The sequence below is a fragment of the Gavia stellata genome, chromosome 9, assembly GCF_030936135.1.
Source record: "Gavia stellata isolate bGavSte3 chromosome 9, bGavSte3.hap2, whole genome shotgun sequence".
NCBI lineage: Eukaryota > Metazoa > Chordata > Aves > Gaviiformes > Gaviidae > Gavia > Gavia stellata.
The window spans coordinates 36,094,515-36,107,053 of NC_082602.1; the positions used below are offsets into that span (position 1 = coordinate 36,094,515).

The window sequence follows — 12,539 nt, forward strand, 5'->3', positions numbered from 1 at the left end:
AATGGAAAAGGATGTCAGGGAAATGGGTTACCATCATCGCACATACACCGGCAGTTCTTCCTCTCTCTGCCTCCGTGTTGCTGAGCAGTTTGTTTAAAAATAGATTTCCATCTGTGTACGCATATGATGGAGAATAGAGGGCAAAGATGCAGAAGTTTTATAATGAGAAGGAATAAGGACATATATTTCTCCTTCATATTCTTACTAAATAGAGTCACAGTGGCAACTGTTTCACTAGGCTGTCGCTTTCTACAGGTTTTTTCTCAGATACTGAGATCATTTTCATGTCAATCTAGAAATCTCCTAACTGCAACTTTTCGCTTGTCCTTTCCTAGATATATTTTCTGAACAAGGAGTCTAGTTCATAAGAACAGGATATGGGGGTTGTATTTACTTCCAGAAATTTTGCTTGTTAAGCACATCTGTTCTTGTTAGTAAAAGTTGTTTGTTGGGAGAGATGTAGGTCACAATGAGGAAGGGTAAAAAGGCAAGTGAGAAATATTTAAGGAATGTGCATAACATTTCTGATGATAGAACGGGCTTTATTTAGATTACTCTGGTGCATTGCTTTGAAAGGATATTGCAAAGTGTTATGAGGTATAATGATATAAAGTTGAGTTGAAACAATGTGTTTGTGTGTATATATACACATGGAAGTAATGAAGAGGGCTTCCTTAGCTGTTACCAGAAGCAGAATTGTAAGGGCCTTGTGCTCCACTCTGAAAGCATGTACACGATCTTTTTCCAGATCAAGTTTTGAAGACCCTGAAGCCCAGCAATCCTCTGGAATGAAAATACAACATCCAGCTTCCCGAGTCCTAGCTGCCAGCCAAGAGGCACACTTACAGTCACCTGACAAATCAAAGCAGAAAGACCTAGAGCCCATGACCCTAGGAACAACTCCAGAGGCTATTGAAATAGTAAGTAATTTACGATAAGAGTTTGGGAATCATTTTCCTGCAGAAAGTTCTCACGTCATAGGTAGCAAAGGTGGATCTCGAAAGAAGAGTGAAACTCAACCTGATACTTAAAGATCTGGTAGCAGTATGTGGTAGGACCCAAATGAAGGAGGTAGGTTGATGGAACTGATGGAATTCAGAAGAATTTTCTGAGTTCTTACCGTAGCTTAACATGTTCTTATGATAACTTATTCCAAGTAGATACTTTGAAGTGCTTTCTTTCTCACACAGGCTTTTTTACACTGTGCTTTAACCCAATATTTGAAGAAATATTTCATCTATAAAATAAGGGGGGTTATATAAACATAGAGACATGATTTGCTCTCTTGCTTGTACTGTGAAATTTTAAAATTTTGTTTGTAGAGAACAGGTGCCCTTTCACATTTTTGTATAAACTGTTAACTGTGTTGTTGTCATCTGATACTGACAATGTAAAATTCACTTTTTTGATCGTTAGAACTCATTGCGGCTTCCAGTTAAATCACTTTTTTCAGTGGCTTCTCTGGGTTGGATTTGAATTAGTGGTGAGCCCTTCCTTGCTTCCAGCCTGCGCTGCATATGGACTTTAGAGCATTGGTTCTCAAATTCATGAAGGTTCCCTCAAGGCCTCCACTTTTCCAGGCAAACTTGTTTCACAAATGCCTACAGCACTAGGCATGCTAAGCTATATGACAATATATTTACTGAGGTGTCAAAATAAGAAACAGCTCACTTTAATACTATGCTTAATTTATATTAACAGTGCTATTGATACCATCTCACAAAACATTTTTTATGAGCTTGAACACTTTTCTCACTGCAGGGAGTCTTGGGTACTCAAATCCTGGAAGTCTTGTTTTTGTCATTCTCATTCTGTCCACCCTCATATTGTGTATTTATCCTGATCATGTTATAATTGTGAACTTAACTTAGTTTATCCCCAGTAAGCAGCAAAAGACTTTGTAAAGACTGCAGAGTCTTGCTGAGGTTCCCCTCAGTTTTGGTGGTCTTCAAAGCTTTTGGACTGCCTTAGAGATGCCTGAACTGAACATAAGCTATTGTATGAACAAAACTTACGGTAACTGAAAATGATTGTAGAAGTATTGAGAGTGGGCTGTGGTCCATGGTTTGAGAGCCATTGCTTTAGAGGTCCTAATACTGCTTACCTCACGTTAGTCTTGGAAAATATACTCAGCTTTTCAATTAGGAAGAATTGTTCTTGATGTTTGTCTGTTACACCTATGAATCAGGTATTCAAAAGTAATCTTCATTGGGGCATGAAATTACTAGGAATCAAAGAGTTGCAGACACGTATGTTGCTTCTGGCCTGAACTACTTTGGCAAAATCTCTGTTGCTTATTCTATACCCTCCTTACCCTTCAGACATCTCCTGAAGACTCCTTTGTCTCTGCTGATGCTCTTCTCAATAGGATATCTAAGAAAACCTCAATATGTGATCAGCCTGAATATCTAGATCCTGACTTAGCAGAAAAGAACCCCCCAGTATTTGCTCAGAAACTTCAGGTTTGTAGCAGAGATATAAATGTCACTTTTCTTTAAGTTTGTCTGTACACAGGTAGAGGAATGCTTTGCCTCATCTGAAAGGGGTGGGGGGAGGCTTGGAGGGGAGGTGGGAAAGAAGCAAAACAATGATTTGATTCTTTCCAAAGTAGCTTTGACCTTTCGGGAACTTAAGGAGCAGAGATATTTTAATTTAATTCATATAATACATAAATTTCATCAACACTTTCAGCTATCCGATGCCACAGATGTATATATTTTGCAGAAGTCTTTATAAAGCAAATCTTTTAAGCTTAAACACAGGACTGGATGTGTAGAGAGTTGTCTTGACACCTGGCCTTAGCAGGTCTGTATGCATAGATTCATTTTCAGAGATTTAGCCCTTATTCTGCTGAAATGAAAATTAGGCTTTGTTTTTCTGGTAATCTATCTAATGCAGAATTTGGCATGGTTTCTTCTAGGAAAAGCAAATTTATCTGCAGAGCAGTTCTGTATGTCAGGATGTATTTTCTAGAATATTTGTAGTGAAACTTTAAAACAGCAAAGGTTGAATTGAGAGCAGCAGCTGGCATAAATTCACATAAAATGAAAATGAAAGGAGAGGAGTCTGTGGGAAACAGCTTTAGCTTCGGAAAACATTTATTTTACCCAGAGTGCTGTTCATACTTATCCCCTAATAAAAATTGTTTGTCTATACAGCTACCTCAAAACTAACCAAAAACTGGAGTTTTGTACCAATGTTCTAGTCATGAAAGGAATGTGGGATATGTTTGTCACCCAGGAATTGTCAGAATTATACATTAAAATATAACATTCCATTTTTGAATGTGTTCAACATTTTTGCTATGTTCTTAATACATTTTTTTCTGTGGATTGCTCACAACCAAACACTTGACAGGAGGAGTTAGAGTTTGCTGCAATGAGGATAGAAGCACTGAAGTTAGCCAGGCAGATTACCCTGTCTTCTTTCTGCTCCGAGGTATCTGTTTTCTGCCTGCCATGTGTGTGTGAGTGTGCACAGACTAAGAAACCGAGTGCTGCTTTTTCTTTAACAAGGTAACTAAGGCTTTCAGAGTGCAGTGCTAAGCTGTGAGCACCTCAGCGTGACACCGAAGAGCATGCTGAAAGCAGTACTGCACACGGAAATGCTGTCACCTGCTCCACTTACAGAGTACCGAGTACAGAGTACATCCAAATTAACACAAGGCAAATTTAAAGGCAAGAAGCAGGTACATACCTTTCACAGGAGACAGATTCTGCAATTAGGTGGCCATTTGTCTTACGTCTACAGCAAGATTTGTCCTAATGTGTTTGATGGCAAAACAATACCAAACCTACTTCTTATAAAGATGCTATAGATTTTGACTGTAGGGACATTTTGCCTTTTGTTGGTATTTTCAGCTTGAAATCAGACATCTTGACCCTCAGAGTTCAGAAGTGAGGAGTTCAATCAACCCTGCCTTCAGGCTGCTGAAGAAAGCGGCTACAGCAGGCTTGGAAGGAAAAAAGGCCTCCTAACACAATGTGTCTTTATTCATGAAGATCTAAAGCTTTTTTTTTATTGCTACTTCTATGTGGGGTTGGCTAGTGCCTCCTTGGAGTGATGCTTTGCACTGTTCTAGGGATGCACGTGGTCCTCGCTGTGTTTGGAATGGGACAGAAAAGCTCACTCTGATGCGCTGGGTTTGGTGGTTAGCCGGTTGTGCAGTCAGTTTATGATGCCCTTCATGGTGCTTTTAACAAAAAAGTCAAGCCAAAAAATGTTAGCAGCTCTCTTGGGAGGTGGTATCAGCTGAGTGGGATGCTGCTGGGACAGCAGTGTCTTGCTGCAGTGAGACATTTTATTCCAAAAGAGGAGAATATGCTTCTGACATGTTCTTCTCCAGGGGTCTTTCTCTTCTTATACCGTCCATTAATAAGTCAGTGGGAAGTCTTTTGCCTGGTTCTATATCATCTTGAGTTCATTGCATCATAACAACATTTGAGCTGGTTATAGGGTAGAATTTCTTGGTGCTCTACAGATCAGCCATAAAGTAGTTCGTTCATAAAAGTAAAGATTTTTTTTAGATTAACTGTACTTTTATGAAAAAATAATGATTATATTTTATTTATTTTGCTTACCTTAAATAGCCCATGAGCCAGCTGTTTCCATGGTGCACATACACTTACCAAAGTAAACTCATTCCGTGCAGATTTGTGGGTGTTTTAAAGTATGTGGCTATAATCTTTTATTTAATCAAGAAAAATGTGCCGTTGTCTTCATTAGAAACCAAGATTAACCTTCAAATTAAAGGAGTGAGAAAATAAATGCCATTTTTCTGTTTGAGTACTAGCCTGTGTGTGACTGTGTCCCCTTGCTCCGTTGCCCTGAGTGGCGGGTGTCAGAAGAGGGTGAAGTGGGATCCTCTATACATCCTCTCTACCTCCTTATCCTCTCTCTACCTCCTTGTCCTCCCAGCACTTTGCTGTAACATGCAGCAGTCAGGCTCTCCAGCACCAGGAAACGCTGGAGATGAAACACGTGACAATACCTAGATGCTCTTCACAGGTTATACAGAAAATTTCTGTGAGACATCTGCATTTTTGCTACTGGCCAGCAATTCAGAAACTCACAAATTGTGCTATTTTAGACTGAAGAGAATAAGTTCATAAGTCTGTGAATTCTTGTGTGTTACCCAGAAAAGATTCTGAGCAGCTCAGAATCTATATATACTATATATTTGATTATCTGGAGTTATATTTTAAAGATGCTTTTTAACATACATTTCTTTTGTATAGAACAAGTTTATGAATGCCTTAGAACTTAGAAACGAGAAATGGATTTCTTGTGAATTTTTAGAAAATGCCATTAATCTGTTTAACAAAGATAGCAAAAACAATAAGGAGAGATGAGGAGAGAAAAATAAGCAAAACTCCACCCTCTGACAGAGAGCCGGTAGCATTTTGAGGTTCACAAAGCCCCGTGTTGGTCCAGTCGTAGTAATGCTTTTAGCTGAATACTGTGGGTGTCATGTTAGGCTGGGAAGGACTTTTGTCCTTGCGTAACTTTACTATTTCAGTGGGAGGTTGCTAATGTTAAATTAGCCTATGATGACAACCCTTGTGACCTACCGTGACTGATGGCCTAGATTAAGTATAATAGGATCCACCAGACGACTGCGGTGACTTAAATTCAGACGCTAACTGGCAGAATTCCCTTCTGGTTGGCTGGCCTCCGTTCTTTTCTTCATGTTGTGTGATTACATTTAACATTTGCTAAACCATTACAGGGTGGGGTAACAAGAATAGGATGCTAAATACAGACACAAGCACTTGTTATGGCAAATTAGGTCACCTAAAATAGCTATTAAATACAAGCATTTTCTGCTAGTACTAGGACTGAGAATATGAATGTGCAGCTTGTTCTCAGACAGAGGGAAGTTATTTGGCCACTCCCAAACTTCTTGTCACAGACTTCAACAACAGCAGGACTAGTCGTCTATTTTTACATTGCCAAAGGTTCCTATCTTCCAGTGTTGAGATGAATTAACACTTCTCTATTAAACAGTCTCCATTAGGTTGACCTGTGGCCATTCTTTTATAGGTGCAACTTGAACAGAAAGCCGATAGGGTTTGTGTCCACCACCCTACAGATGCTGAGGTGATGTAGAGTTGGGTGTTGAAATAAGATTCAAGGAAAGGAGAGAAACAGAAAGGGCACAAATGTGATGAGTGCATCACAGCTTTGGGGGGCTCTCATGGTAGTGAAGGAGGAGTATTTCCTTCAAACAGGGATACCATTTTTTCTAGTAAATCTTCACAAGCAGGGAACTCATGCTTGGATTTTGCTTGCTTTTCAATACATTTGCAAGCACAAACAGGTCTTGTTTTGCCTCCATTGACCTGTCTGCACACGCATCAGTTACTTAAAAGAGTAGATCATTTGATACGCACACAAGCAGTATTTGAATGCTTGTAAAGGGCATGCTAATTTTCAGCAGGGCTAAATACATATTCCTCTATAAACGGTATGATAAAAACTAGTTTTCATTTTCATTCCAGTGCCTTTCTCTATTTCCTTTCACTTTGACCTTCTTGAAGCGAGATAACTGCAGCTGGTTAATCAATGTGCATTTATTCCCCTTCTGGTCAGATATCTGGTTTCTGTAAAAGATGCTGGGAAGAGGAAGTGCATTGGGCTCTCAAATATTCACACTAAGATTGCAGTGACCTACATTTAGTAGTAATTCCCCTGCAGACTTTAATCTTTCTGTGCGAGGTTCAGTGACTTATAAATCCCTATGCTTATTATTACCCCAGTTAACTGCTTACCTTCTCAGCAGTTAGGTGTTGAACTTAAAGCATTGACAGTTATTTTGGGTAATACCATCATCCTGTTGGTCAGGATATATTATTTTCTCAGGACAGAAATATTTGGAGGCAGCAAATAACAGTTGCTGAATTGTACATCAGTTTGGAGCTGTGTGAAATTGGCTTTTGAAATAAAAAAAAACCACGCGGACTTTTACCGGTTGCTGGGACTGGTTGCTCCTGCCAAAGAGAGAACTCCACAGCCCAGCTGTGACTTGTGTGAAGTGTTTCCAGGGTTAGGACAACACTGATCGGACCACTACTGCAAGCATTTTTGCTCAATGGTTAAATTCCAAGCGTTTTTACAATAGTTTTTGGAAAATTTCAGTTGTTTTGCATGTCATTATTACTATTCTTTTGTACAATTTACTCAAATGCAAGAGAGAACTAGAGAAAACATAACTATATTAGTGAGGTGTTGAGTACTATGTAAAAAAAAAATATTTAAAATATGCGTAAGTATGTATTATATGCTTTAAAAGTTCTTTTCTCTTTAAAAATTTTCATCATCCTAGCAGTTACTTGGCATGTTTTTATATGAGCTTGAGGAAATTCATGTTTCTTTCGCCACAATTAATATTTTCCAGCAATCTCTTTATGAGATCCAGCAAATTAAGCTGCAGGAGGCTTTTGAAATACGATACATACAGTGCAGCAGATTGATCTTGAGGATGGCCTTTCTTTTGAGGGCAGCTTTGATGATCTAATGGCTGGTTTTTCTCTCTTGGTTTTTCTTGCCTTGTGTTTGAGGAGGAACTAAAGTACATTTTTTTGAAGTTAGGATACTGAGTTGAGCCAGCAGTAGTCTTATTTATTGGCTGTTTTACCTTTGCTCAGGTCTGTGGACAGCACCATGTGTTTTTGTATTTATGCATTTACATAGTTGTCTGAGCTTGTGTCCCAGATGTATTTTTTCCCGCATAGTTGTACATTGGGAGATATTTTCAAGAATACAGGCTGTGTAATTTTGATAGATCTTGTGATGCTTTTTGCTCAGGTAGGAGAATCCACTGGATTTGAGGTTGCACCTCCTAATTATGTTAGAATTGATCATTATTTTGTGTCTTCATGGTTAAATGTAGCAAATGTATGCTCCATAAATGCTAGAAGTAGTAGTCAGTTGACTCCCGTGTTTAAAATTGGACAAAAAATACAGAGCAAATTAGTGTGAGTCTCATATAAATAAAGATGCAGTATGATGTTTTGTAAGTACTGTTTAGCTTATTCTTGCTCTAATTACATTTTTTTTGCCTAGTCTTTTGATGTTGCTGGTGTGGTTTCTTTACATTATCTACAGATGTGATATCCAGAGCATCTAGTCCTGTGTTTCTCTTGAGTGAGCATTGTATGTAATTTTTAATACAGCTTCTTCAATAAGGTGTGATGTGAGAACTCAGAAGGGATTGCAACAAAACTAACAGTGGCTTTGGAGCCTTTCTATTATTCTAGGCTATGTGAGAAGAACTGTGAGCAAGTGAATGATTTATGGAATAGCATCTGACAAAATTTCCTTTGACTGCGTTTAAACAGGAGCATGTGGTGTTGAAATTAATGAGGTCTGTTTGTGTGCACATTGTGGAGAGGAGGACTGAACCTTGATTCAGACATTATCTACTCACTTTCACATTCCTGTGCTTCAAGCAGTAGAATGTGACTCCGCTATTTTATTTTAAAAAAACAACAAAAACATCTAAAAAAACCCAACCGTTTTTTACAATAAAATAAAACCTTTTTCTCTCTTTTATGTAAAAAACTCATTAAAAAATCTTGATTACTACTCTTAATTATTGCAGATAAAGCCTAAAGACTAAGGTACTGCATTAGTGAACTTGAAGGAAGAGAATATATTGCTTTATGCACAAAGGTAACAAACTGGAAAAATATGTTATCCCTTTTCAGCAGCAAGCAAGTGCTGTACCAGAAAAGCTTGATGTGAATATCCATTTCCATCAGTGGATGGAAAAAGGCATTGATCAACCTGACTTCCCTCCCCACCCGCACAAACCGTGGGCCACGGTCCAGCCCTCTCTGTGGCAACGCATAGCATCGTCATGGAGACAATTGTAATTGTCATGGGAGCCCACTGAAATACTCTGCTACTGAATCTGCAGGTTAAATTAAAAAAAAATAAATCATACCGTATTTTAAAATGCAGTTTTGACACTGGCTTAGCAAGTGACGTGTGTATACAGACACAGTGAGAGAGGGATTTCTGGGCATTTGTGTCCTCCCCCCTGAAGTCAGTGTGTTTGAATGTTCTGTACCAAGTGAAGTATCTTCTCAGGTCACAGAAAATCAAGGAATTTCAGCCATACTCACATACAAGATCTTTCCTATGAAACTTTTGGTGGAAGGATTTCACAGAAAGAGAAAGAGAAAGGAAAACACGTAATAAGTGCAAGAGCACGTCCCTGGCCAGGGCTAAGCCCACCTTCCCCCACGGTGCTCCCCAAGGCGGGGTTCCCCTGGGACTGCTCTGGGCAATGTGGGGACCACGGTGGGTCCTCAGCCCCTGAAGTGGAGGTGCTCTGGCTCTCTCTCGCAGAATTATGCTGAGGATGGTGTAACCTGCACCTGCGCAGGGTAGTCGTGGGTGTCCCAGCACTGTATGGGTGGAGGGGATCCCCCTTCTCTGCTCTGGAGCCTGGAAATATAGCACAGCTCATAGAGATGCCTCTTACCTTGACTTGCTGCTCCGTTTGGTTTCTACGAGGGTTTCCCCTGTTAAAAAAAAAGTTTGTTTTAATTTTTTGTGACGTTTTAACTCTCCAGCCTGTTTTAGTCCAGTGTTGTAAGGAAGCAGTGTTTTGGCGATGGCCCTGGTGTCTGTGCTGTCTGCCCCTCTCCTCCCCGTTCCTTTGGCCAGTTTCATGCACATTTAGCAGAGGAGTGGAACATTAAACCCCAGCTATAGGGATATGGTCAGCATACGCATGTTAGCTGGTTGATGGCGAGATGCAAAGCGTAGGGAGGGGACGCAGGGACATATAGCTGTGGTGGTGCATCTGCTGCAGAGGGGTCTGCTCTCAAGGGCTTGCTACAGATGGTGTCTAAAAATGCGGGGGTTTTTTTGTTTAGTATTTTCCTAACTGTCTTTTATAGTCTCCTTGGTTTTAATGTGCTGTAACTTGGATTGTTCGTATCTAGAGTTGTTTGCAAGCCATCTCATGCATCTCAGTGTCACATATCTTATTTTTGCTCTCTTCCTCATTTCACATGCTGCTTTCCTCCTGCATTAATCATCTGGGACGCTGACATGAGCAAAATTGGCAGCTGCAAATAAAACCTCATTTAACTTACTAATCGCATGCTAAATACCAGTGTATATTCACACTTTTTATGTAATACCATTTATGATAGATGCAGTATATTGGCAGGTCAGACCTAAGAAAGTGAGCTGTCCTTTTGCTTCTGTTTTCTTGACCTATTTTTACGGAAGCAGAATTCCCCTTAACAACCTCTCTGTCTCCAGTTCTAATTTCCTCTGCTGACATGCATTTCTTGTGGATGTTTTGATGAAATTTCTGCATCAGAAAGTAGTAAATTTTGTAATATAGGACCCTAAAATAGTGGTGGCAAAGTGCTGTCTTTGTTTTCTCTCTATAAGGGTAATATGGCTCTCTTGGTGCTTACTGTGGATCTTAAATATATATTTTATGATGGCTAAATTCAAAGTTCCTTGTCAGTGTTACCGCTGTTATAATTTAGTAGTGCACAGGATTCTAGTCCTAGCTCAGGAACCTGGTGCCAAGCACTACACCCAGAAAACATATGAGCTAAACACATATTTAATGGTTCATTTCTTTGTATTCAAAAAAACAAACACACAGAGAGAACCTGCTATCCCAGCAGATGTTTCCATCTCTAAAAGTGCACTGTACTCCCGGATCGGCACCTCGGATGCAGAAAGCACCACCGGTCTTCTCTACCCCCAGCAAGACTTAGACTCTGCACTACGACTCGCCAGAGCAGAGGTAATTTTCTTCAGAATTTGGAAAAGGAAGTATGTGCCCCTTGTGGTTTCCTTCTTTCCTGTTTTCTCCCAAATTATTCATATTACGAACGCTTGTTCTATTCTTGAAACCATCCTCAGCCATGCTAAAGCCACGCTAGAGGCTACCAAAGCCAAAGGTGCTACAATGTAAGTTTTACTTTCTTTGACATAAGTGAAAAGCAGACATTATGTGAAAATAAATCTTTATTGTTTTTAACCTCAAGTGTACTCTGTGCATCTTGACATTGCTGAATAATTACATAAAAATTGTAAAATGCTAGAAATAGGAATAAAATCATGTATTTTACAAAGCTACGTATAAGATTAGTCTGGCTAATAATAACAATTAAAAAATGGGTACAATCTAGTGTTAGAGTATTCCAAACTTTATGATAGATTTTGTGAACGAAAGGAGCACAAAGGAACACAGTCCTTTGGGTATAAAATTTCATGGACAGTCAGCCCTAAATCTGCATGCAGAAGCAGTAGAACCCCCTTAGAGGACAAACCAGGGGACCGTGTTCCAAACCCACGTACAGAAGCATTTCAGGTTTGGCACCAGGTCAAGTCAGACACGGTGTAGCATAGTACAGTATTTCTTGAAAAGTGTCCTTGTTATAATCAGAAATGAAAGGTGAAAAAAAGAACATTGCAGCTACTTTCCTAAGTTAGATTTTCAAAACTTGAGCATGATTTCACATCCAAACTTTTTTAATTGCACCTTGCAGTCTGAAAAAGAAAAAATTCACTGGGGATGCTTATATTTGAACCCATTATGCATTTTAAAACTATACCTCTCTTAATTAGGATTTGATATTAAATCAAATATTGCACAGTTATTTAATTTCCTCTTTAATGGATCACTTGGGTTTACTGGGTTTTTTTTGTTTCCTTTGCTTTCTTTGTTTCAGATTGTGGCCAAGGAAAGAGAAGTATCTGAGTGGAAAGAGAAATACGAAGAAAGCAGACGGGAAGTGATGGAAATGAGGTGGGTTATTAACTTGTCAATAATCACACAGACAGAGAGTTTCATTTCAGCCTGTGGATAGTACGCAGAGTACCATGATTGTAAAATTGTTTTGGTTAGCTGAATTTGGTTTGTTATTTCTAACTACAGGCTTTGAATTGATCCTAAACTGAGACTTTGTCTTTGCTCTGCATGGTGGGCACCCCTGTTCAGGGTACTGTTGAAAACTTCTATGTTGCTAATCTCATTTACATCCTCAAAATACTGATATAAGAGAGGTCTTAATCTAGGTTAATGGAAGGGAAGAATTTCCTCCAGTTTGTGCTGTGAATTCTCACGTGGATTGCATAGTGATGTTTCTGTTGCCCGACTGAATGAGTCTGCCTGCAGAGCTGGCAGAGGAATGCATGTGCTAATTTAAAATTTACTCTCCGCAAATGGTTTTGCCAACAGAAGAAGGAATGTGAAGGTTCGCAGATAGGTATGGGTAGTACAGGCTCCCTCCAGGACATTATTGTAAAATGTTTCTTTAACAATAGAAAACAAAAACCCAGTTGCCAGTAGAAAAACATTTCTTGCAAAGAAACCACTCTGACCTCTGAGTGTTGACTTTCAAGGAGATGCTACACCCTTTTCTTTGAAACGAGCTGATTTTTTAATTGCTGCACACACTAAGCTTAATTTTAGTTAAGCAATAGTTACCTTGGATTTTGCTGCTCTGTTTGAGAGCTGACAAAAGGACCCTGAGCTTTTCAGTTTATTCTAGTTG

At 39.3% G+C, this 12,539-nt stretch overlaps 1 protein-coding gene across 5 annotated transcripts in view; it reads left to right on the forward strand.

The window, feature by feature from the left end:
• Window positions 1-12,539, forward strand: part of TACC2 (transforming acidic coiled-coil containing protein 2) — a 101,482-nt gene that overhangs the window by 75,514 nt on the left and 13,429 nt on the right. For 3 of the 5 annotated variants that reach the window (XM_059821002.1, XM_059821003.1, XM_059821004.1), the window contains exons 10-14: window positions 749-920; window positions 2,322-2,462; window positions 3,358-3,438; window positions 10,640-10,783; window positions 11,715-11,791. In XM_059821002.1, coding sequence (XP_059676985.1) covers window positions 749-920; window positions 2,322-2,462; window positions 3,358-3,438; window positions 10,640-10,783; window positions 11,715-11,791 — 615 coding nt within the window. The remainder of the gene's footprint in view (window positions 1-748; window positions 921-2,321; window positions 2,463-3,357; window positions 3,439-10,639; window positions 10,784-11,714; window positions 11,792-12,539) is intronic. The other 2 variants (XM_059821005.1, XM_059821006.1) reach the window with 2 other exon arrangements.